The sequence below is a fragment of the Gymnoscopelus microlampas genome (genome assembly GCF_963454915.1).
Source record: "Gymnoscopelus microlampas genome assembly, chromosome: 18".
Taxonomy (NCBI): Eukaryota; Metazoa; Chordata; class Actinopteri; order Myctophiformes; family Myctophidae; genus Gymnoscopelus; species Gymnoscopelus microlampas.
In genome coordinates this window covers 32,077,507-32,102,760 of record NC_139955.1, presented here as the reverse complement: position 1 = coordinate 32,102,760, position 25,254 = coordinate 32,077,507, and the positions used below count along the sequence as shown (strand labels likewise).

At 42.2% G+C, this 25,254-nt stretch overlaps 1 protein-coding gene across 1 annotated transcript in view; it reads left to right on the top strand.

Moving 5' to 3' along the window:
* Positions 1-23,935, top strand: part of pcgf3 (polycomb group ring finger 3) — a gene marked incomplete at its 3' end in the record, with an annotated part of 55,080 nt that extends 31,145 nt beyond the window's left edge. The window contains exons 4-10 of the mRNA XM_084041759.1: positions 2,477-2,573; positions 9,505-9,560; positions 10,450-10,557; positions 16,530-16,618; positions 21,500-21,637; positions 23,304-23,384; positions 23,930-23,935. Of these exons, the coding sequence (XP_083897885.1) occupies positions 2,477-2,573; positions 9,505-9,560; positions 10,450-10,557; positions 16,530-16,618; positions 21,500-21,637; positions 23,304-23,384; positions 23,930-23,935 (575 nt within the window). The remainder of the gene's footprint in view (positions 1-2,476; positions 2,574-9,504; positions 9,561-10,449; positions 10,558-16,529; positions 16,619-21,499; positions 21,638-23,303; positions 23,385-23,929) is intronic.
* Between the last annotated feature and the right edge of the window lie 1,319 nt (positions 23,936-25,254).

Here is a 25,254-nt window from a genome sequence, read left to right as displayed (position 1 = left end):
TGACTGATATTGTCCTTCTAATGCCTTCAATCACATTTTATTGTATTTTTTTATTGTATTAAATATTTTCATTTCCCCAAAAAATTATACGTGAAAAAACACAGGCCCTCGCGCATTAGAAGGCCAGAACCACGGACGGGTGTTTTCAATGAATCTAACATGGTTAAAATGTTTGAAGGTACAATGGGTTTATATAGGAAGGGAGCGTGTCTGATAGAATTAATATCAAATATCTAAATATTGAATCAAGCAACTTAAAAACTGTCTGGGGTGCTCACAAACGCCAGAGTAGACATTAAAATGACCCAAAACATGTAGAGTGAAATATGTATCCCTTTAATTTGCAGTCATTACAAGTTACAATCGAGTCTCAGAAAAATGCTGAAAAAGTACAATGCAATACAAAGTATTTAATCATAATAGTAATAGGTTATTTCATGAATATTTACATCATAATACATCGTTACACCGACAATGGTAATACCTCATCCGTTCACTAGAGGGAGCAATCGTACCACAGTTGGGGGACTTGCTGGCTTACTCTGAACATCAGAGACCTATTGGAGAGCCCAGTGGATAGCTTTGATCCTCAGTGTTTTTCCTTCCTGTGTTGGAAAAGACACTTGTCGACTCCAGAGACAAAACAGAAACATTCAAATCACCTTGTGGTGGCTGAGCTCCTTCTTTCTCCAGTGGGGGCCAAGGTAGATCTGTGAACACTACGCCTCCTGTCTCTGGTTCGACTCAGCCAGAAAAAAAGCTTATTTTAAGGGTAGTTGCACACCCACAGTGAATAAGCGGATCATCTATTTAATATGAATAATATGTCACAGTTGGAATCATTGTCTTTTTCCCACCTTACAGAGGCAGTGATTTCCAGTTCAAATATATCACTGTAAATAATCCACCAAGATGCGTTACCTTTTCCATTAAAATATAGTTCTGTACCACATGTGAAGTAAAACTTACACTTTGTTAAGACAATAGGAAAAAATACATACGCAATATCCCCAGAACAGTTCTCATTACGTGTGTGTGTGTACAGGGCTTGAATAATGCCGGAACTGGACCTGCCTCCTGTGCTCCCTCTGTTATCTCTAAGCTGCTCTGTGACCTCAAATACACATACAATGTGTTTTTTCAGCTTTCACGTTTTCACCTCCGTGTCCCTTTACGTGACCCATAATGGAAAAAAGGACCATGCATGAAATGAAACAGAGTTATGTTAATCGCCCCAATAACCACTTCGCTGTGCCATGCACCCACTCTGTTACACAAATTACGCAAAGGCCCCACCCTCGAGGCAATGCAGTTGTCAATGTTTACAACTTTATGAGAAGATTCATTGGAACTGACAGTATCACAGGACACTAGGGGTGTGCCGATATATCGTCCCACGATATATCGCGATACGTTTTCGTGACGATATGTATCGTTTTGGATTTTTCTATTTATTTATTTTTTACACAATCATAATAATGATTGCAAACAGCCCCATGCAAACAGCCCTGAGGTGAAAAGGGTGACAACATGTTGTTGTTTTTTTGGGTCAGGTGTCTCACTATTGCCCTATTTGGATTCAAAACGGCTATTGTAGCTGAAAAGCTACAAGTTTGCATGTCTGAATAAAGCAAAAACAGAATTATTTGTTTGCATTTGCTTTTTTTCTCCCCCATATATTTTCATAATAAAAAAAGTGCGTATCGTATCGAAATCGTATCGAAGTTGTGAGCCAAATATCGTATCGTATCGTTTGGTGAAATTAGTGTATCGGCACACCCCTACAGGACACGGTGAGAGAGAGAGAAGAAAAGCCTGGTAAACTTGTGTTCTCTCCTCTCCAAGTTTGATGTCAGTAACAGTAACGCTTTGTTGATGTGTGCATCTCTCCCTCTCTACTCTCTGTGTTGTTCGCAGAGTTGGGAAGTATGTCTGTGTTCTGTGACTTTATGCCTGACAATTGTGATAGTATTTAATGTTTGATAAACCGTGTTGCTTGTGAACATGGGTTCGTATGCGAGCGCACAAAATGAAACTGGTGCTGTCCAGCTGCTAGGCGCAGATAATTTTTAAACAAGACAATGGTGCGTTCGGAAATACGCTCTGAGAGCACTGTAGTGCCAGATTAGTCCATAATTCTAATTTCCCCCTCTGTTGCAATGCTACGCACAGACAGAAAATAAACGAGGGAAGTAAAGGCACAGTTGCAGAGGGAGCGAGAGAGAGAGATCTGTTTTTACATTTGTGGTCAGAATCGTTAATAAATAATGAATTGCTACATTATTGTGTGAATGCTCTGATTAATGCATTATTTGATGTGGAAACTGTAGCCCATGGCCCCTTATGCTGTTTTATTAAATAAATGTATTGTATTTTATGAAAGAAAAAAGAAATCGCGCTAATGAGCTCCGGCACCTAATAAATGTGTGTGTGTGTTTGTGTGTGTGTGTGTTTGTGTGTGTGTGTGCTCGCGCAGTCTGTAGAAGCTGTCTAGTGAAGTATCTGGAGGAGAACAACACGTGCCCCACGTGTAGGATTGTTATTCACCAGAGTCATCCACTGCAGTATATTGGGTGAGTGAGGGGCCGCTGCAACACACACACACACACACACACACACACACACACACACACACACACACACACACACACACACACACACACACACACAGAGGCAAAGGCACTCAATCTTCTCTGTTTCTGAGTTTCTGTTAGTGCTCGCTTGCTCACACAATCTTATTTGTTCCCTCTCTCTTTATTTCCAAAGACTTCATTCGTGTGAGCGTGCACATGCTCACAAACACATACACACCCTGACAAAGAAACAGAGACACACACACACACACACACACACACACACACACACACACACACACACACACACACACACACACACACACACACACCACACACTCTCTTTCCATCTTAACTGTGTGCAGGGAGCCTGTTACTGCCCTTGGGGCCTCGCTGCCTCAGTTGAGCATCAACCGTGCAGTCCAATAGACAATCCACTAGCATAGCAGTAAACTTGGCACTTTTTGCCTTTCTTCATTTTATTTCTACTCTGAGGAGAGCGAGCACCTGAGGCGTTCCGTTGACTTTCGGAGCATTGTCTGAACAGAACTGTGGATTCATCAGAAAACTCTCCAACACATACATTATAGTGACTGGCACTGGGTCAGTTAGAGTTGGTGCTGGCACACTGGACCCTAAACGTTTTGTGCCGGGTCGATTATCACTGTACCAAGTAGTATCCAAATGCCACAGCCCACAGGACTGAAGAAAACTATTTAACCACTTCTCGAGGTCTATATTCTTCATTGACTAGGGTGGGGTCTCCAGGGCTTTGTACTTGTTCTCTCCTTTCTCCTATACCAGGGGTTCTCAAACATTTTTATGTCACAACCCCATTTTATGGTGGAAATGTTTTGGCGACCTCACACTTTATTTATACAGTGCAATTTCAAAGTGGAAATAAAGAATATCTTAAAATAAAAGCACACATTGTTGGCCCTATCCTAACATCCTACATCCTAGAGAAGAAAACCTCTGTCATCAAAACCCGTCTGTTTTGCCTGGTTCTCCTCAGTGGCTGGAGCAATTGATCTGAATTTGCACACGGGCATTGACCATTAGCAAATGCACAAAATGACGACGGCCGTTTTTCACTTTCCCAAAATGTAAGCTGTTTATTAGCGTTTTTATGTAAACACCGGAGATTCGGATTTCAGGCTATGGGATCTATCGTTGCCATGGTTATAGCTGTCGCCATGGTTACAGCCCCGCAAGCTGTGGGATGATCAAACTGTACATGTGTGGAATTACTGCACGCTGCAGAGTGCTGGCCACTGCCAGACAGAGAACGCTGCAAACTTATAAAGCGGCGGGTCCGCGCCCGCGTGCGTACGTTGGAACTGTTGCAGCTAGGCAGACATCGAACACAGGCCTTGCCCATACATAACTAAAAGTCTGCATATACTTTGACTGCGCAGTGCGCACATCCCCGGTTATGGATAGACTAGTATATGAATATTTATTAGAACATGTAATTAAAGAGCAGTGATTCCTGCAGATCTGTAAGCCTATCTTATCAATGAAATGAATAAATAATATTGTAGCGCGCTTCGCAGCCCCAAAACACTGCCGCGGCTCCCCCAGCCATGGCCGCAGCTTGTTGCCTCCTGGGGGTCGACTCCAGCTCGGAGCACTAAAACGCTATTAATATATCAATAAAAAGCGGCCTGGGCCGCAGCGTGGCGGTCCAGGCACCCTAGGCTGCAATGCCAGCCTGACAGCGTGTCGCGGGTTCGACTCCCGTTCCCGGCGACCTTTGCTGCGTGTCACCCCCCCATCTCTCTCCCCGTTTCCTGTCAGCCTACTTTCCCTATCCCTCTCTAATAAAAGGCATACAAAAAGCCACAAAAAAATATATATATAAAAAAAAAAAAAGCAACGGAAGTGTTAATTAATCACCCGAGTTTATTGCAGCTCTCAAATTTATTTTTGAGTCCAAACAGCGTTTGTCCACCGTGTGTTTCGACGTTGTGATCCGTAAATTAAACGCAGTTTGTTGACTAAAATGTAGATTGGCAAATTTTCTTTGCTCGCACATACGACGAATGTAGGCTACACAGGACTCCTCCAGCGGCAATTTACCGGTGTTAATTCAACTCTGAGAGGGTACATTTGGTTCCATGCATTTTACCACTTGGAGTAGCAAAAACATGCGAAACAGCTCGTTTAAGAGCCACCCGAACATAATTACTGCTAAATATCATTCATCAGCAGTAAAATCAGTTCAAGGACTTGTGTTGTGTGTGTGTGCTGTCTTTCCCATGTTGCCGGTTCTCTGTGTGGGTTGGATGAATCGACGTCTTTGCGTCGGTCACGAACACCCCCCCTCCCCCTCCCTGTTTCTTCATGTAAAAAAAAAGAGAAAGTCGCCAATGTGTGTCAGTCAGTCAGTCTGTCAGTCAGTCTCTCTGTTCCTCATGCTTCTCCTCAGTGGGTTGAGTTGATCTGAACTTGCACAGGCTTTGACCATTTGTATATGCAGACAGTAAAGAAGCCCGTTTTTCACTATCCCCATATTTATGCTGTTATTAGAGTTTCTGTGTAAACACCGGCTTATATTCTCCAAATAGGCTATGAAGGTGAATAAGAAACACAGTTGAAGATGTTATTGGAATCAGTGTTGTACAGTGTCCTCTAGGGATGCCTCATGAAGAGATGGATGGAAGAGGGACAGATAGTCAGAACACCATATTTGAAATCCTGACCTATAAAGCCCCAGTGGTGGCCTACCATTTGTTTTTAAGGCTGCTTTCACCATTTTGTAATCTATTGTTATTATTAATAAAAATGTTGGTGGGTACTCCTACATTGTGTAAATGTTAATTTCCATCTCTGATATACTGTGTACACAGCGCATAACCCAAAGTCTGCAAAAGTGCTCACATCCCCGGGTATGGACTAGTTTTACATTGATGTTGAAGATTTGCAACTTGACATTGTCTTGAATCAGAACCACACTGCACATGGAAGACGCACCATTATTTGATCCCTTCTTGTTTTTATATCCAGAATAGAATGCCCAGTTTACTTCATCTGGCTAAAACCTTTGAGTGAATTTCTAATTCAAGCCCTATGACACCGCTGGTGCATTACTGTCTGATTAATACACTGATGTGATGAACACACACAATTTAGTCATAACACCATTGTCTGCGGCATCACCGTTTAGGTGGAAAATACTCCCATTTTGAAATGCATTAACAATTCACACAGCTGTTATTCCACTCTGCATCTTCATTTCGCTGACAACAATTAGATCAAAGCCTCGCAGTGAAGAAGACAGAATGTCAAATGATCCGAAAGCTAAATGTTTAATCGGATGACAGATAGCTGCATCTGCTCCTCAAAGGAAGTTGTGAGTTTGTGCCTTGGAGTCCAAAGGACGCTCTGAAGTCTTGTTTCAGGGTGTGTCGGCATAGCAGCACTAATCCTGCTGCTGGTACTGTCTGGATCTCCCCCTCCTCAATGTTTTATCTTTCAAGTGCATTGGGTTATTCAGGTTATGACAATATAGCCGCAAGGTCACTTCTTTGTATTTGGTTTTCATTAGTGTGATGGCCGTGTGGAGGCTGACAGGGAGACCGTGTAAGAGAAACCCAAGCACGTTTCTGGCAGGATGTGATCCTAGGCCACCAGTGGCACACAGTAAAATCCAAGGAGTTTATTATTGTGTACATGGGGTAATTACTGCCGGAAAATACAGTATGTTGCTGTTGCCAGCCAGTGTGTTGACAAGTACTGTATGCTGTCTTATCCCCCAAGCTGAATGCCAACTAGAAAATAACACTAGGCAACATCCCTTATTAGGTGCAGCAGAGGCACTGTCAAGCAGGGGTCACTGTCTCTCCGTCTAGTGGACAGCAGCACTGGAAAAGCTAGTTCTGTCCTTCACTTTACTCATCCCTACAGGACAAGAGAGAGAGTTTGTGTGTGTGTGAGAGAGAGAGAGAGATGGGGGAGCTAAATGTGGCCCCAGTCAACATGACCTCTGCTGTAGGACAGCAGTGGCGTGCACAGACATTTTGAGGGGCAGGCGCTCAAGTAAATTATACTTTTTTTTGTTTTTTTTGCTCTTTTTTCCCTCTACACCTATACCTCTTTGCCAAAAATAGCCGATCTACAAGCCCACACCGCCTCGCAGCGCGAGGCGTTGTGGGCTTGTAGATCTGCAATTTTTGGCTAAAGTTCTCCTCAGAAAAGGGATGCTAGGTTTCGAGTGGTTATGGCAAAAAGAAAAATCATATCACATAAAGATTTGGTAGTAACTCTGAGGACCCCCTAGGGGTCCCGGACCCCCTGTTGAAGACCCCTGCTGTAAACCTTTTTTCCCTTTTTTTCAAAAGGGCACTTCTGGTCAAGAGGGCAAAGGGCAGGTGCTCTAGCACCACCTAGAGTCTATCTGTGCACGTCCCTGTAGGACAGTAGAGAAAAGGCACTGGCACTGGTTCTTTTCTCTACTGGATGGCTTTCCAATTTCTCTGTCTTCCATTGGGGGAAGTAGCTCTCTGAGCCAGGGTTTTCTTGCTCATGACATTGCAACAAACTCCACTCACTGCATCTACTGGAGGCATTGTTGGGGGTCATAGCTGTCAGCTTTGGAAAGGGACTCGTACTGCGCCCCCCCCCCATGTCACAATGACAATTTAACTGTAGCATTGTGACACATTGTGAGCTTGTAGATCTATTTTTGCAATTAAATAGGGATGCCAGGTTGAAATTGGTTAACATTTGAAATGCCACCAACTGTATGGCGCACACAGACCTTTAGGGTAGTGATGGTTTAGCAGGGTGTTTTATTTAGTCAAATGTGGTGTAAAAGAGGGCTGTGAAATCAATCCTTGGGGCGAAGAATACACAATCGATTGTAAAAAATATATCCAATTAGAGGAGTGTGTACCGCTCAATGTTTTATGCCCAACAACAACAACAACCAAAGCTGTGCACTCTGATGGTCTTTGATACACTGTTGTGTAGCCTCCGTATAGTGTGCACACAGACATGCCAGCCTCACGTCCATCTAACACATTCTATGTTCATAACATGACAGAAATAAAGCGACACGTTCCCGTAATTCAAGCAACATGATGATTTAATTTGTATCCATCCAGAGTGAATGCACATCAGAAAAGAAAAGAATAAACTTGCAGAGGTTAACTGACTTTGGATAGGAGGACAACTATAAACTAGTGACCCATTATTTTACCTGGGTTTATACAACCTCTACTTGAATGTTAGACATTAAATAAATGAGTCAATGTTACCTTTTGTAAGCTTGTTGACAACTGACAGTTGAAAAGTCTAAATGCCTTTCTGTACTGCTGATGGTGCTGTTTTATTATAACATTTCTGACTAATTAAGTATTCAATCAATGTTCTTGACATACGGCATTGAGCGCCCTCTTGTGGTTATAATGATACTGACTAGTTCTGACATTACATGCAGTATGTGCATAATTTTCTATGCAGAATACCATAGTATTAATAATTGAATTTAATCGAAAGTAGACAATTTTGTAAGACCAAAATTGGAATGTAATTTCTGAGCTCAGTTGACAGCGCTAGTCTGCAGAATACAGATACTGGCCCCCCTTGTAATAATCAAAGTCATATAAGTTCTCCGATGTTGCTATGCTGGTACTCATCCTTAAAAAGGAATTCCTTTGAAAAACCTGCTGTATAAGGCATTTGGCCAATATAAAGATGTCTTTCTTTTCTTTTTTCCTTTTCTTTTTTACATGCTTTCTCCCCTGAGGCTTGCACAATGGTTGTCACATTACTAAAGAAGGGTAGATGTAGGATAGGAGACATCTACAGAGACCCCTGCTATGTATTAGTTACAGCAACATAATTATTTTCCAGTGCAAGATTCTAGGTGCCCTGTAGTCAATCTTCACATTTGTCAATATTAATCCTCACTGTGGGGCCCTATTAAAAAGCATGAGATAGGTATATTTAATATGCCGCTTTTGGCCTGTTGTGCTATTAACTCGACACAGAATTGAGCAGCGGTGGCTCAGGAGGTAGAGCGGCTGTCTGGGAATGGAGAAGGTCCCCGGTTCGATCCCAAGCTTTAAGGTGTCCATGATTAAGACCCTGAACCCCAAATTGTTCCCTGTGTGTTCATTTGGAGCAGCACCCTGCTGATAATTGGATTGCTGCCCTACAGGATCACTACAAATACTCTTTAATTGTATTTTTGAGGATAATATACCTACTAGACAGATTTGTATCTGGTTTCTCTTGGGCATTAAGTCACATTTAGGTTGGGTTGTTTAATTCTTCTTCTTTCTTTTGCAATGGTATACTAAATTCAGTGCTAATAACCTCTGCCTGAATTATTCTAACCTGACCAGATGGAAGAAGCTTGCTTCACACTTGTTTCATACCTACTTCCATCTGGTATCTCGGTAGCCCAACCGCTGCAAGACGGCGGTCCCTTTTTTCAAGCTCCTTGGCAGGTGATTGGATGGGACCGTCTGCCTTATCACCGTCTGGGCGTGCTAACTCCAACCAATCATATTGAACGTGTCTACATAACTTGTAGTGTTGTTGTTCGTGGTATCGGCCATGATGAATAGTGAAAGAACTACAATGCAATAGGCGCTTCCAGATGGCGTCACACCCGGTCTCGCCAAGATCCCGCCTGTAGCTGCCGCTGATTGGTTTGACTGGACGGCGGCGCGGGTCGGTGTCTGAGCGATTCCAGATGGAGGCTGTATTGAGAAGTTGTGAACTCAATACCGCCCCATCTGGCAGAGTCAGGTTAGAATGAATCACCTGAAATTGTAAATATGGAACCATTACTGCAATGTTGTCTTGCAGATGTTGTTTGATTGTATTATTTATGTCTTATTTAATCTGCACATGTGGACAGTAAGGTTCTTTTTCTAATCTAAACGAATACGTATTATGTTTATTAAATTTCTTTTAGCCATGACCGGACGATGCAAGACATTGTCTACAAGTTGGTACCGGGACTTCAAGAGGGTAAGTTTCCATTACTGCTTTCTGACCATTGTCTTGTTTTATTCTATTTCTGTTTTCTTTTCTTTTGCAAAATTCTAATGTCTAATGGAGCTCTGCATGAGAAGTACATGAATGCATTTCATGGGTGCATGGGCTTGATCTACAATCTAATGAGAAAAAAAGTATGTTCACACACGTTCATGCACGTAGGCATTCACAGCATTAACCCATTCAATCCGGGAACGCATCTGTCATTTTCGTGTCTTTGACTATTAAAAAATAGCAGATATACAAACTCATAGCTTGTAGATCAGATTATTATTATTATTTTTTTTTTATGTGTGCAAATCTTTGAATATATATTTTTTTAAAGCGAATGTTTGTAAAATATTGTGTTCCAGGGACCTCCAGAAGCAAAGATTTGAGTTAAAAATGTTTTTAATGTATGTAAAAATGTATGTATTCAAAGATTTGCACAAATGTTCAAGTTTTTTCAAAAATAGCAGATCTACAAGCTCGTAGCGCGGCACTCGGTGCCACGCTATGAGCTTGTAGATCTGCTATTTTTGAATAGCCAAAGTATGAAATAATGGTTATAGCTCAAATCTAAAACGACACAGATGCGTTCCCGCATTGAATGGGTTAAATGTTAAAAAGCCCAGTGTCTGCAATCACTGGGAGCAAACCCAACATCGTAATGCCTGGTTTATTCTTGGTTGCACGCCGCGTCGCACACTGAAAATGGCATATCTACAAGCTCACAGGTCATGCTGCGACGTGTTGTGAGATTGTAGATCAGCAATTTTCGGTGCGCAACACCAGTGCACATAAGTACAAATCACCCTTTATTCTCCCCTGAGTCTGTCTCTGACCAACTCTCTCCCTCCCTCCCCATCTTTCTCTCTCTCAGCGGAAATGAAGAAGCAGAGGGACTTCTACCAGAAGCTAGGGATGGAAGTGCCTGGAGACATCAAGGGAGAGCTGTGTAACATGAAGACCCACCTAGACCAACGCAACGGTACGATCTGCCCCACGCATATCGTGAATGAACTCACGCGGCAGGGTTTGTGCCGCAGTTGTGCTTAATTTACACTAAGTCGCGTGACGGTTTCCCCACACCGAAAATAGCCGATCAACAGACTCACAACACGTCGCAATGTTGTGAGCTCGTAGATTAGCTATTTCTTTCTTTTTTTTTGTTGAAAGAAATCGCCTATATTGACCTGCCCAAAGTCGGGACACCAAGTTGGAAGTGGTTAAGCAACAGTCAATTTTGCCAGTCTAGAGTCTCAGTCTGACTGTGTGCCTCCAACCCTGATGGCTGCCTGGGGCTGCTGTAAATGTGCACCTAGAGGACTGTCACACTGGCAGGCCTAATCACCCACTTACCACCCCCAATTAAGGCACAAATGGAAGTGGAACCGGTCTTGTCCCACTGTCCCATCGCCTTGTCACCGGCAGGCGGCACAGGGTCTGAGCTGCATTACCCTGCGTCTGCATGCACCCTCGCACAAATGCACACACACACACGACAATTTAAACCCCCACAGAAAAGGAAACCTGGATATGTGATTACGACAGTGAGTTCAAAAGGTGAAGGGAAATTACACTGTTTGCTGACAGATTTTTCTTTTTAACATACAGTAAAAAAAAAAGATGAAAAGTAAGTATTAATGCATTGGTGTTAAATATGGCGATGATAAATCTCCAAAATGAGGCCATTTGGCTATACATATGTATGTGTATATTCAGCATTCAGTAATCCATAAAGTCATATTTAAGAAGTATGATATAATAATAATAATGATAATTTATTTGTATTGTGTTTTTGGAGGAAAAGAAAGTTAGAGTGCTTTACAAAAACAAGATAAAAATGACAGGAACGTAACCTGAAAGAGATTTATAAGTAAAAAGATGAAGTAAATGTCAGATCAAACTGTCTGCTGCTTCTGTAGAGGTTGAACCAAAGCCTATTTAAGGTCGGAATATTATAGAGATTTTTTTTTAAAGAATATTTGGACCAATAGTCTCAAATAGCTCCTTCAGGAATCTAGTAGGGATAATGTCCATTGGACAGGAAGAAGATTTCATGGTACGTGATATTGTTTCCTCCAGGGTCATCATAGACATATTCTCAAAATGGGTCAGCACAACAGGGAGTACAGAACAACATGGAGTTTACCAAGGTCTCTGGGCTCAGGGGAAATCATCAGCCTAATCACCTATTTTATTTGTAAAATGAGGAGAAACTCTTCCTACCTTTCAGATGTTGTCTCTAATGGCTGAATAAGCATTGGGCTGATACATTAATGGTCTGAAAAGAACCCTGGGGTTGTGACACTGAGAAGCAATCGAAGAAGAGGCTCCGTCCATAACTGTAGTCCCAAGTTTCCAGAAGGTGGCATACCCATTTCCTGTTCGGGTTCAGTGTCCCATAGCTTCGTTTGATTGGCTCAGCAGCAGATTTGAGCGGGAAAGACAAATGACACCTTTACATGTGTTTCCCATTCAAATCTGCTGCCAAGGCAATCTAATGAAGCTATGGTAAAATTAACCGGAACAGGAAACGGGTGTCTGGAAACATGGGACTACAGTTATACACAGAGCCTATTAGAGAAGTAAGAACTTCTAGCATCCTTGACGGAACTCTGATAAGCAGACAAGTTACTACGAGTGTTATGATGATGTGAATCTATCCGTTTAGTTTTACTTTTTATATAAACCGTGCACTGAGATGTCATTGACTTCACATCTTGTTTCTTTTGGGCCTGCTTTCTGTCTGAATGTTTGACAACTTTAAGCCTTACTTAAAGGACGACTTCACCCATTTTCAACCTATCTTCATATAATTGGTCCTCACTAATGCTCATGATAAAATGGTACCATTTTCTTCTACTCGGTCTGTGTCTCAGAGGAGGGCTGTGGACAGTTCAGAAACCGTCTACCAGTGACATCATCGATGAGGAATCCAAGCTAATAGAAACTGCAGGCTTTCTATTCCTGGAAAGTTGCAATGCAATAATAGAAGCCATTGTTCTCGTGTTAATAAAAATCGACATAATAAACGTGAAATCTTGTTGGGGGAAAAAAAATCCTGCCTAATGATGATGTCACTGGTAGACGGTTTCTGGACTGTCCACAGCCCTCCTACGAGACACAGACCAAATAGAAAAAATGGTACCATTTTATCATGAGTATTAGTGAGGACCAATTATATGAAGATAGGTTGAAAATGGGTGAAGTCGTCCTTTAAGGGAAAACAAAGAATGCCCATTGACATGTACGTAGCTAGCAGCATAGCCGCAGTAAGTGCTCTCTGATTCCCTAAGAGCTAAGCTCAAAAGAATGGGTCTGCTCTCTCTCTCTGGTCATGCCCCCCCCCCCCCCCCCCCCCACACACACACACACACACAGTGAAGCTTATTTACTCTTCAATTTTAATATAGAGCTACTTCAGAATGTCATTGTGCAGTTTCTTGTGTGTGCATTGCTGGAAAAATCCAATAAGGGTTTCGCAAGTCACTTACCATACATGGTTCTTCCCCATATTCTGTGCAATGTGAAAGCACTCTAAAAGAGACTATAATAGCCAATTATTTTCCATAAGGCTGACCTCTTTTACACGATAATAATGTTCCTCTAATAGATTTTAGTTACAGGAACAAAAACATTTGTATTGATGATTTTTAATTATACTGCATGAGTAAAAATGTGTTACAAGATAAAGCTTGGCACCTTGAAATAATTTTTGCATAAAAACATAGTGCACCCACCTCTCAAAGGTCTAAGTCTTTGCAAAATGTAGCAGTTAAAGCACCTGAAGACTTGGTTTTAAAAAAATGCATATGTCATTAATGATGTTACTTAATTAGCCTTAACCAAAGCGAGAGTCAAAGTGAGGCCATACAGGCTACCATGACAAGTTGGCACTGTCATATAGGAAAAAAAAACATTCCATCTACATTTCATTCAATAATCCCACCACCATAGTATTTTGGCGTAGACTAGAGACTTACTTTGAATATCGTTCTGAAGCAAATCTGTGTATATTCAAAGATTTGCACAAAAGCCTTTGCCTGTGTTTATATTCCATTAAGTCATTTGGAGGTGTGGGAACTGCAGAATGTTGTTGTTGGACACTTACTTTGGTTCTAAAGGGTGTGTGAACTAACTGGCTGCCACATTTACCATAAGAAAATCGTCACTTAAATCATTTTTATGATTATTTATCTGGGTGTAAAATATTCTTATTACTGTTGCTTTGACAAGGAGATTTGTAGTTTTCAGCAACGTAAGCTTCTCACTCCTTCTGATTGGTATGCAGAATTACCTGAAGTCACCTTCTTCAGTTCAAACACAGTTCCGCTCAACTCAAACGTGAATGAATATATTATATTCATCCAATTTGTACTTAGAAGTTATGTGACACTGACTTTCTTCAATGCCCAGATGAAAGTAATATCGTTACCAGCTGTTGCTCCTCAGACTGTGACCAAAGATGTTTTCTCTGTCATTCTTTGTCTAGTCCCACTTGAAAATACCATTATGCTGGGCTTTGTGTGTGTGTGTGTGTGTGCGCGGCCCAGACGGATCTGTGTGATAAAATGACTTGAACCAAACCTATAATTGATTCTCCATCACCAAACGGTAAACTATATAGGACATGGTTGCTGGACCAAAATGATCAAGGAAACCAAACCTCCACAAGCCTGGAATAATAGTGTTTAAATTCACCATACACAAGCAATCATCCTATTACCCGATGCTGTTTCTTCAAATAGAGGTCACGCTTGTTTACCCTCTCTGTCATACAATACAAGCTTTCACATTTGCATCTTGGTATATTTGTGTGTCTTTGTGTATGACTGAGTGAGGAGAGAAATACTTAACCAACTTATGAATTATCACACATTTAGACATGCTGAAACAAAGGGACTGACAAACATGCTGAAACAGAGGGACTGACAAACCACATACCTCTACAACAGACAGTCATGGCCATGTTTCAAGTCTGCATTGAAGAGCAATCATCCCATTTCCAAATAGCACTGCTTGAAACAGACTTTAGGGCTTGTGCGTCTATTTGGAGTCGATGAGACTCTTCGGGTTTGATTGAAGGTTGAGTCACAATCAGTGCACCATCTCTTATCAGCAATCAGAGGGCTTCCTTTGGAGTTCATTCTGGCCCTGTCCCTCATTGCGCCTTGTGAAATTGCTTAATGGTCAGGGAAGGAAGGATTGAAAAATGGGTGGATGGATAGATTGCAGTAAATGCATTGGATCAGTTTACCATCACCCCCCTAAGAGGATTGATACTTTTTTACCTGATGCCAAGGAACAAAGCTCGGAAGTTAATTCTCACCCTGACTCCCTGTCTTTGAAGACTAAAAACCAAGCCAGAAATCGTGGTTATATTTTTATCTTAAAAAAAGAAAAAAAAACGAGGATTAATTTCCAAACACTTTCAGATCTCTGCTTAAAAGCTATCTGACAGTTACTGCTCAGGGTGCAGCTGCTATAGTGCTAACAAGCAACACATTACACAGCAGCAGTGGCTCAGGAGGTAGAGCTCAGAAGATTTTCACTTGGGAATCGGAATGTATCCGGTTCGATGTCCAGCTCGCCCTGGCTTGATAAGAGTCGGGAGCAGCAGATAAGTCATATAAAATTGTGTGGTCCAGGGACCCCCAGGGGTCCTTCAGGGGGTTCCATGCGGTCCCCAGCAAAATGTGTCAATATAGCATAAAAATCAATTATCAGTTTACCCACTTTAACCCTATTCTATACTCAAGTTATTTGAAAATAGCAGATTGACAAGCATCACAGACGGTGCGCCACTTTGTGACACGTTGTGAGCTTGTCGATCTGCTGTTTAAAAATATTCTTAAAGATTTTTAAAAGGTTTCTTTTATGGCAAAACCGTGTTTTGAAATGGGGGTCCGTGGCCAAATACATAACAATTTGGGGGTCCTTGACATGCAAATATTTGAGAACCACTGATACAAAAGATTTGCCCGCAATTACCTCATAAATGGGTTTCCTGTGAGAGCCAAATGGCATGGTTGAGCAGGTGACAGTCTTTTACATACTAAAGGGAATCAATGTGGCCATTTTCCCAGGCACCCTGGTGAGTATTGTTTTGTGCCTCTGCGATTGGCGAGCCACTGTGGCAGTCAATGGAGCTCAAGCCACTAGACTTAACCCATTCAATCCGGGAATGCATACTGTATCATTTTAGATTTTTATAGCTTTAACCACTATTTTATACTTTGGGCTATTCAAAAATAGCAGATCTACAAGCTCATAGTGCGGCGAGCTTGTAGATCTTTTTTATTTTATTTGTGCAAATCTTAGAATGTATGATTCTTTTTAAAGCGACATTTTCTAAAGTTTTTTAATATCAGTGGTTCTCAAACGTTTTTCATGTCAAGGACCCCCAAAATGATATGTATTTGTCCACGGACCCCCTGCCCCCATCTACATTTTTTTTGTTCCAGGGACCCCCAGAAGCAAAGATTTGAGTTGAAAATGTATATATATATATTCAAAGATGTGCACACATTTCACCCCCCCCCCCAAAAAAGCAGATCTACAAGCCCATAGCAGGCACTCGGTGCGCGCTATGAGCTTGTAGATCTGCTATTTTTGAATAGCTAAAGGAATCTAAAATGACACGGATGCATTCCCGGATTGAAAGGATTAATGAGTGTTAGAGGGGAGTCATGTGGATGGCACTCATTGTATTGACAGTGGTAATTGCACACAGGTCATTACTAATATGCCAGAAGTTGAATAGTAAATTGAGGCATTACGATGTTGTTCCAATGAAGCCCAATATTCACTTGATGGGTAAATAGATTAATAAATATAAATTGTGCGCATGTATTTGTGTGTTTTATGGATTACAGCCTTTGGATCAAAGATGTGGATGAATAAATGAATAATACCAACCTTTCTACGGTACTACAACCTTCTCCTCTTTCCAAACAGGCGATGCAAAATCAGAAGATCCAGCGAGTAAGGACACGGGGGAAGAGAAACCTGAAGAGGACAACGACTATCACCGTAGTGATGAACAGGTACGACTTCATCTCCCGTCAGGCAGGAAGTAATCTTTGCATGGCCACACTTGTCATTTCCTCTCTGCTGTTTCATGAAAATACAACCACACTAGGGCCCTGCACAGGGCTGTGTCCTTAGTCCTTCTCCTGCCCACTCCTACTGGATTTCTGACCATTCCCACCTGCCCCCACAATGGTTTCATTTCTGACCACCCAGGCACCCACAGTTAATTTCTGACCAACCGCTCCCGCCTGCATACAAAATGTGACTTTTAGTCCCGCAGAATCCTGCAATATTTCCATTGGGTTAGACATGAGAAACGTAGTGTTCCCCTATGATGCAGTTGTAGCAGCGGTGGTGAATATTTATTACTCTAAATTAAATTGTTTCGATTAATTGTTTTTTTTTGCCATCAAAATACGAAGTCGGGTGTCTTTGAGATTGACAGGTGTCGCTGAGTCATGGTGGCCCTGTGGACCACCTCCAGGCAAAGCACTCTGCGTATGGGCAAGCCCGAGGCTTCTACCTTTTTGTATGAAAGATCATCATATAGATGGACCTGTTCTTCTCTGAGAAAGAGACCCAGTAGACAGAAATACGTGTCATCTTACAATGAGCATTAGTGAGGACCAATTATATGAAGATAGGTTGAAAATGGGTGAAGTGGTCCTTCAATATTTTCCCTTAAAACATAATGCATCAATGCAAGGATCATATAAGACAATAACAACACAAAAACAACAACCGCACCGCTTTAAGCAGCTTACTGTATTATTATTTTTTTCTGTATTGAGACAGACTACGACAGTGCATTAGTGTGAATGCTAAAAGGAGACCATATAGGTCAGGGGAATGCTCTGGTTGCATATGATCCCTGAACAAGTAGGAGCATATATGGCTGTTAAGACTGGGTTCTTTACCGAAAAAAATGTCAGGTGCACAGGTAGTGGAGATGAGCACGAGCAGTGTTGTTGATTAGCAAGATCTCTGACCAGCTAATTAGATAAAGTAATATTTGGGGATACCGCACAATTCAACCAATTCAAATAGACCTGCTGGAAATCAGCTGTGTCATTCCCCCTCATTCCCCTCTCTTTTCTGTCATTCATCACTGTACTCATCAATACATTTTAAGCAGAAATACCTTTAAATCCTTGTGGTTAAAGTAGTGGATTTATAAAAAACATATTCTTAGGCATAATAGTTGGCAAATTGCATTTTACGAAGGTGCTTTTGTGATATTTAATGAGGTCTCTTGAATAACAATCATCAGCTTACGGTCTCCTGTGTGCCATGCTGTATGATTGCCGCACACACACACTCCCCTGGCTGTCACCACGGCAGCCATATAGCTAATACGTTTTAAAATGCAGATGGGCTTTTCTTGATTTCATTAGTATTCCGGCACATTCTCGCACTGCAAAATGATATCAATAATGCAGGGCGAGTGGGCTTATTATCGCCACGCACCGTCACAATCACAAACACTTTGAGTCATATTCAGAAACGGAGCCAAGCAGAGAAATTCGGTTTACCATCGCAGGACTTCGATGTCTCAAGACGCCAGCTAAAATCATTGTCACAACACGCCAGTCAGCGCCCTACACTTGGACACCTTAGTTCTAGGCAGGCAGAGGAGGGGGTGCTGCAGTGAGGGACTGCAGGGGGGCGAAGGGTGTGCCGTTTTGACATTCAACCGTGGTGCTGAACGCACCCAGAATGGCTGGAGGCTGCAGTGAGGCATTGCGGGGGGTGATGGTTGTGCCGTTTTGACATTCAGCCATGGTGCTGAACGCACCCAGAATGGCTAACGACTGCAGAGTCGGCGTGTGAGCAGAATACAGGAAAAATCGGGGGAATTGGCTGTCAAATGTCATGGGGGGTGGGGGTAATAAAATGGAAAAGGTAGAGGCACAACAAGGCAAGGGATTAAAGTGAAAGATTCGGAAGAATTTGGAGTGAACCCTTCGTGATGACATCTAGGCCTACTCACCAGCTCTTGGCTGGTGAGTAGGCCTAGATGTCATCTAGAGCCGGTCTCCAGATTGAGAGAACCATCACATACAGAACAGAAATGTGGAAATTGAGGGTGGCAAAGAAATAAGGAATAAGGATGTCTGGAGATGCCAGAAAAGAGAGAAGAACAGTGTTATTGAAGGACAGAGGAGATGAAGTGAAGGCTACTAGAAAGATACAGAGAGGGGTGGTGGTGGTGGTGGTAGGGGATTGAAATGCTATAATAGAGGGATAAAGTGAGGACAGAGACGGAGGCCATGGTTCGGTGGTTAAGACGCTCCCCCGTAAAGCCAAGGATCAATCCCTGCCATAGCCGCCCTCCCGTGGTGTCCGTCTGTACACCATCCCCGTCTGAAACGTCCCACTGTTTGTTGTGTGTCCAAAACAAAAGGGGCTGGTAGACTGCTTAGGCTTTGTTTAGATAGACAAGTCTTTACTGATAAATAAATATATATATACAATATATATTGTTTTAGGGAATGTAAGAATAATCTTAAATGACTTTGCCTACTGTCAGTGTTTAATAGCCTGATAGTGGAAGGATTGGAGGACTTAGTGTAGCAGTTTGTTCTCCTAAGAGGCATATTATAACTGACCTGAGGCCATTACAGTGAATTTACTCGACAGAACATGATCAGGTTGGCTAATAATTCCCTTTTGCTTTCTGGGCTGGGCCACAGGTCTCTTGCTCGGCATGGATTATTTTAGAAGAGACTTCAACAATACAATTTAGTCTTAGGCTTTGTCCTTCACAGACAACCCATTAAACCAGCAAATAAAATAGGTTATTACTGTCAATGAATGTTTTATAAAAATTACATAAAACAGTCTCACGGACAAAAAGAGTTAAGCTTCGGCAATAAGCAAATTCTTTGTTGTCCATGCTTAACAACCAACTCTGTGTTTACATCAAATTTGAGTTGAAAGCTGCTCCTATATACTTACACTGTGTGTCAACAATTTTAATATCCTCTATGTATAAGGCTGGCTATTGGTTTACGACTATTCTGTCTGAAATTACTGATTCATTCCTAGTTTTTAATATGTTATGGTCGAGGTCCTCCGGTGGTAGGATGCACCGAAGGAGGGCAGGCATGAGCAAGGATGTGTAAGCACCACCCACTGAGGTGTTTTTCTTTTGGTGTGTGTGTGTGGTGGCACAAGTCACATACTCAAAGTCTTGTTTATTTGGCCATTTGTGCCATCCCGCCAAACTGAGTCTAGCCTATGCATTACTTTAGTAATCATCTGTGCAGCAGAGGATGCATTTGCTCATATACTGCACGTATAATAATCGCAAAGAAAAGCTGAAATTCACAAGATAAATAGTAAGGGCGGGGTAAGACTGTCCACAGTTCAATGTCTGGGGTACATATCCTCTCCGGGACCACGGTGGTGTTGCAGTACCCATGTTTGACGTAGAGGCAAATGCCCCCTCCACGTTGCTTATTGGTAATAGTGGCTGTCCAGTCCAGTAAAAATCGGCTACCAAACCCAGTTATTAAATCATCATCCGGGTCTGATCCGCTGAGCCAAGTTTCTGTAAGAGCAAGAAGACCGGGTTCCTTCCCGTCGCCTTTGAATTTGACCTATACATTCAGTTCATCTAACTTGTTGTGGATAGACTGCATGTGCGAGAGAAGGACTGTTGGTAGTGCAGGAACCTTGTGGCGGTCACCGAGATCCATGCTCGTACTACTACTACTAGGCCCCCTCCTGTTTTCGCTCTACACTAAATGATGACCAAATTGGGAGAAAAAGGCAGTGCTGTTGCATCAGTCAAATCTCTGAGCACTATGAGACTACTACTGCGTAATGATCCTACTAATGTGATGTAGCGTAATGGAAATACCCCAAAGTGTGCTGCTGAACTGCTGTGAGCTCACACTGCTCGCCACCCTGGCTTTAATTTCACATTATGAGCCCTACCCCATCATTTCCACAGCCCACAGTACACCAACATGGTGGGTGGAAGTGGGCTTTATATTTCATAGCGCTACACTTTGCTTACTGGCAGGTGGGCGGGGAAGGAAAGGGGAGACCATTTGGCGCTGTTGGTGTTTGTATGATAGCAGAATAAAACAATTGTTTTTGTTAAAGTAATCGCTTTTCACTTTCTGCTCAACCCCCCCCCCCCCCCCCCCCTTCATCACGTTCTAATCTCCTGAGTCTCCAAATGTCCCTCCAAAACACAGTGATGAGCCACTTTACCTGGGTGACCATCTCTCGGGGGGTGGTCAGGCTGCAAGTAGCCTGAAAGCCATTATACGTTCTGTCTCCTGCAACTATGGCCTGCCAAGATCATATACTCTTGGGGATAAACAAGAGCGTGAAGCTAGCTGTACCCTCGGCGTGCAATGACAATGGCAAGCATAACAATACGGCCAGAAGCTCAGTAAAAGCTGCACTGCATGTTACGGCACAGCAGAATGTGTTTTGTTGTTTTGTTCTCAGTGGGAGATTGGCTTTTGGTAGGGCAAATAGCAGTCCTTTGGGAATGAATAAGGTTTGGGCTGTCCTTTGGTACAAGGAACGCTTGAAAATATGTGGATATATCCATTCATTCACACAAAGCATTTTCTGCACTGTTGGTGCATATCTAGATTAATATATTAGGAGGAATATTGAAGAAGAATTGATTTGAAAATGCTGCATTAAATGCATCCCGGGAGGCTTTGACAATAGCTGCTACTGTATTCCCATCAATTGCCATGGGGTTGATGGCTCCATGCATTCAACATTAAAGCCTCCTATCCTTTACTTTGACACTTAGACATACAGTAGCACATTGTAAGTGGTTAAGACTGTTTCCAAGGTGAATGTTAGACAAAATGATATTCACCTTCTGCAATTTGTGCGTGTGTGTGTTTTCCTCCCAACAGGTCAGTATCTGTTTGGAGTGCAACAGCAGTAAACTCCGGGGACTGAAACGCAAGTGGATCCGCTGCTCGGCACAGGCCACCGTCCTCCACCTCAAGAAGTTCATCGCCAAAAAGCTCAACCTGACATCGTTTAACGAGGTATAGATCAAAGCCATTGTAGTCTGTGGTTGAGGCAGCGTGACTAATCATTAGTTGTTCTATTTTATCTCACTCTCTCATTTTTGCCATCTGTCACGAAGATGAGTGGGTGGTCTTCATCATAGTCGTCTGCTCCCAATAAACACTACATTCTGTTACCGACAGTGAGGCTTTGCAACGTGCTGCTTTGTCAGAGAATGTGGTGCCATTTTCTCCTTGCTGCCATTCGTACAGACACTTGTGATCTCGGCCAGGCTGACAGAAGCTGCGCATTCATGAGGCACCGGCTTAACAGATTAAGTCAAAAGCTAGAAAGAGAGACAAAGAAAAGGAATGCAATCTTCAGAAATGATTGCTGTGTGAAAGTAGAACCTATTTTCACGGATAGGACCCTCTCCGGGTTTGAAATGCGCAATGACGAATTTCAGGTGACTCAGAATGACTTAATTTGGCAAGTTTAGGAGTTTGTCTTGGTAGCATTGGTCTCGTGTGACATGAGATTGAGCACTGCATATCGACACATGATGCAGACATGACTTAACTTAACAGGACTTAACACGTGTAGTGGATCAGTAAAAGGGTATTATATCAAGATGATGGTAATCATATAATTGGAGAGTACCATCTACAGGCTATTTTCTTGTTGTTTTTTTTGCCTTCCTGATCATACAACCCTTGACTACTCAGTCCTGTCAGTACTGAGAGGCTGGGTGCTGTGACCACAACTCACCAGCAGGTGCTGCTGTGGATGTTTTCCTCTGTCCGTCTCTGCCTTCCGTCTCTCTCAGTCCCTATCATTTAATCCTTGTGAAAGCCAGTGTTGCTCAACAGCCAGGTGACCTTGTGCCAGACATTGAGCTCTTACATGCTCATTGTAAATCCATGTGGATCAGAGCTAAAGGACCAGGATAACAAATGAGTGTGGCATTGAAAATGTTTAGCTCTCGTAGACAGAGCTACATTTTTAAAGCGACAATCTGTAAATTGTCTCCTCCCGATTCAATAAAAATTGGGGCTTACATCTAGTGTCCAATCCGGTGCGCTGTTTGCTTCAAATAACTTTATTGACATTGTCGACCAGTATTGTAGGTGTTCTACCCGACACCAGAGTAAACATTTCTCAATGGAAGATTAGGGAGACCACCATCCACTGCAGAAGTGTTCTTTATAATGTATTAACATACTCTACCATACAGACTAGTTCAAATAACGTTTCATTCATTAAAATAACCGTATTCTATAACACTGGCATATTGCGTCATTTGCTTTGTCTATACTTACTGGGTCTCAACTTTATTCTTTGAGACACACATACAGGTATTTGGGGCAAATCCACCACTGCATACATAGTAGCATTGCTTTTGTGAGACGGATCTTACACAAATATTTTTCATTCCCAGCGAAAAACTATGGTTAAGTATTGTAGTGCAGGGACCTGCACACAGACAGTGCACAGCAACCTCCATATTATGAAGAATGAAGACACTATGTCTAGATAATAATTTTTCAAGCACCTGAGCCATGACAATTAGCCAAATCCAATTAGCTGTTATTCATCAAACCTCACAGAGGAACAGGAGGGTGTCTTTTTCCTGTTTCATACAGCTGAAACCCCCTTCAAATAAGCTGCTTTAAAATTATCATCCCAACCGTCTTCTCTTCACAGCTGGACATTTTATGCAACGAGGAAATCCTAGGAAAGGACCACACTTTGAAATTTGTCGTTGTGACAAGATGGAGATTTAAGGTAACTTACTGTTGGACACAGGTTTTTGAAGTTGGGGCCCACGACGGGGCACCGGGTGGGGCCAATTGGAAAGGAGAGGGAATAAGAAAAAGAAATACATACAAAATAAAAAAAAAATTGATTTCAAATAATTCATAACATTATTGAGCCAGTTCAACCTGTGGCCCTATTTTGGGTGACATAAAAGTGGTGCCACCAGGAGTTACCTGGTAGCTTTGGCTTTTAAGGGCCCACAATGTGAAGACTTATGTTAACCACTTAAACCCTATACTTGGTTGGCCAGAGTCCTTGACTGCTATTTTCTGGGAAAGTCTTCCCCAGAATACGGATGCTGGGGTTTAAGTGATTAATATGGCTCATAATTTGTGTTGCATGTCACCCGTTTCCTCTCATTCCACTGTACTGTCCAGTGTGGTCAAACAAATTCCAAGATAATAGATTTTTACCCCCTGTCTTTAACGTGAGTATATACTTCTCAATCAATTTATGATTGATTGACACCAAAATAAGAATAACGCGTACCCTAATTTTGTCTCTACATCCAGACGTAGATCACTTTGCGATTTCAGCGTGTATAAGACTTTGCGTGTGGTGCTGGTAGTGTAGGAATGTAAGCTGGTGTGCGAGTGACATTAAGAAGTTTGACTTAAATGTCACTTTGTAACTTTCCTTGTTTTACCCGAAATTTTAACCGCGGCCCCCGCACAAGTAATGACATTTTTGTAACCACTGATCTAATAGAGCACACCACCTTACACAGGGGGTAAACAAAAAATGTACATTTAGGTAGTACAACTTGTCAACCAGTAGTGGCCCTACCAATACACAATACACATTTCTCAATAGAAGAGCTGGGAGACCAAATACAACCACTTCACTTATATTGTATTAACATACAGATTGGTCACAACATTCTATTCACTTAAAACAGGGATGGGCAACTGGCGGCCCGCGGGCCGCATGCGGCCCGCACCGTCACTCAATGCGGCCCCAGGCCAAAATCCAAAAAAAAAAAAAAAAAAAAAACTTTTTTTTTTTTTTTTTTTTTGGGGGCCAGAAATGTTTTAAATAGTTTTTTGGCCAAGTCTACACCTGCAACCACACGTAACTTCTACTTTATTCTTCTTATTCCTCGTCTTTGTATTGGTATTGTTTGTGTTGGAGCGCCTCAGTGCGGCTGCAGAGTTCATGTGCAACCTCTTCCAGAGAGAGATAGAGACACTAGAAACTCTGCTGGAGACACAAAACAAACTGTGTAGACTTGGCCCTTTGAAATAAAATGTATTTTGGCCCAAAAAAAAAAAAGTTTTCTTTTTTTTTGCATTAGTCGACTGCCAGTCGACTATTGGGAATTAGTCGCCAATTAGATTCGACTAAACAAATCCTTAGTCGGGGAGAGGCCTACTAAATGCTAAATAAAAACAAAGTTATAACAAATAATAATAGTTACTATCCCTTATGTATCACATATGTGACTATTATGGGCTTTTTGAGTAATGGGGTACTACTGGCGAGAGTGCCGATAAACAGGCGGGCTGGGACCAAAATCCAGCCCTGGCATTTTGGTCCGAACCGGCGCACCGCCCCCGGACCGTTTTGCCAACGGGAGGGGTTTTGTCAAGGGGGGGGGGTCCCTGCCGATAAACAATGCGGCCCCCCAGAGTGATTGAGGAAATTTTGTGGCCCTCACCATCTACAAAGTTGCCCACCCCTGACTTAAAAGAAGTGACATAGTGTAGTTTAAATTGTCCGTTTTTCATTGCATCTGTTAGCTGTGCCCTTACAATTTTTGTTTTTCATTGTAGAAATTCTTCCTCTTGTTTCACTATCGTCCTAACATTGGTGAACACACGTCTTGGTGATGCAGAGT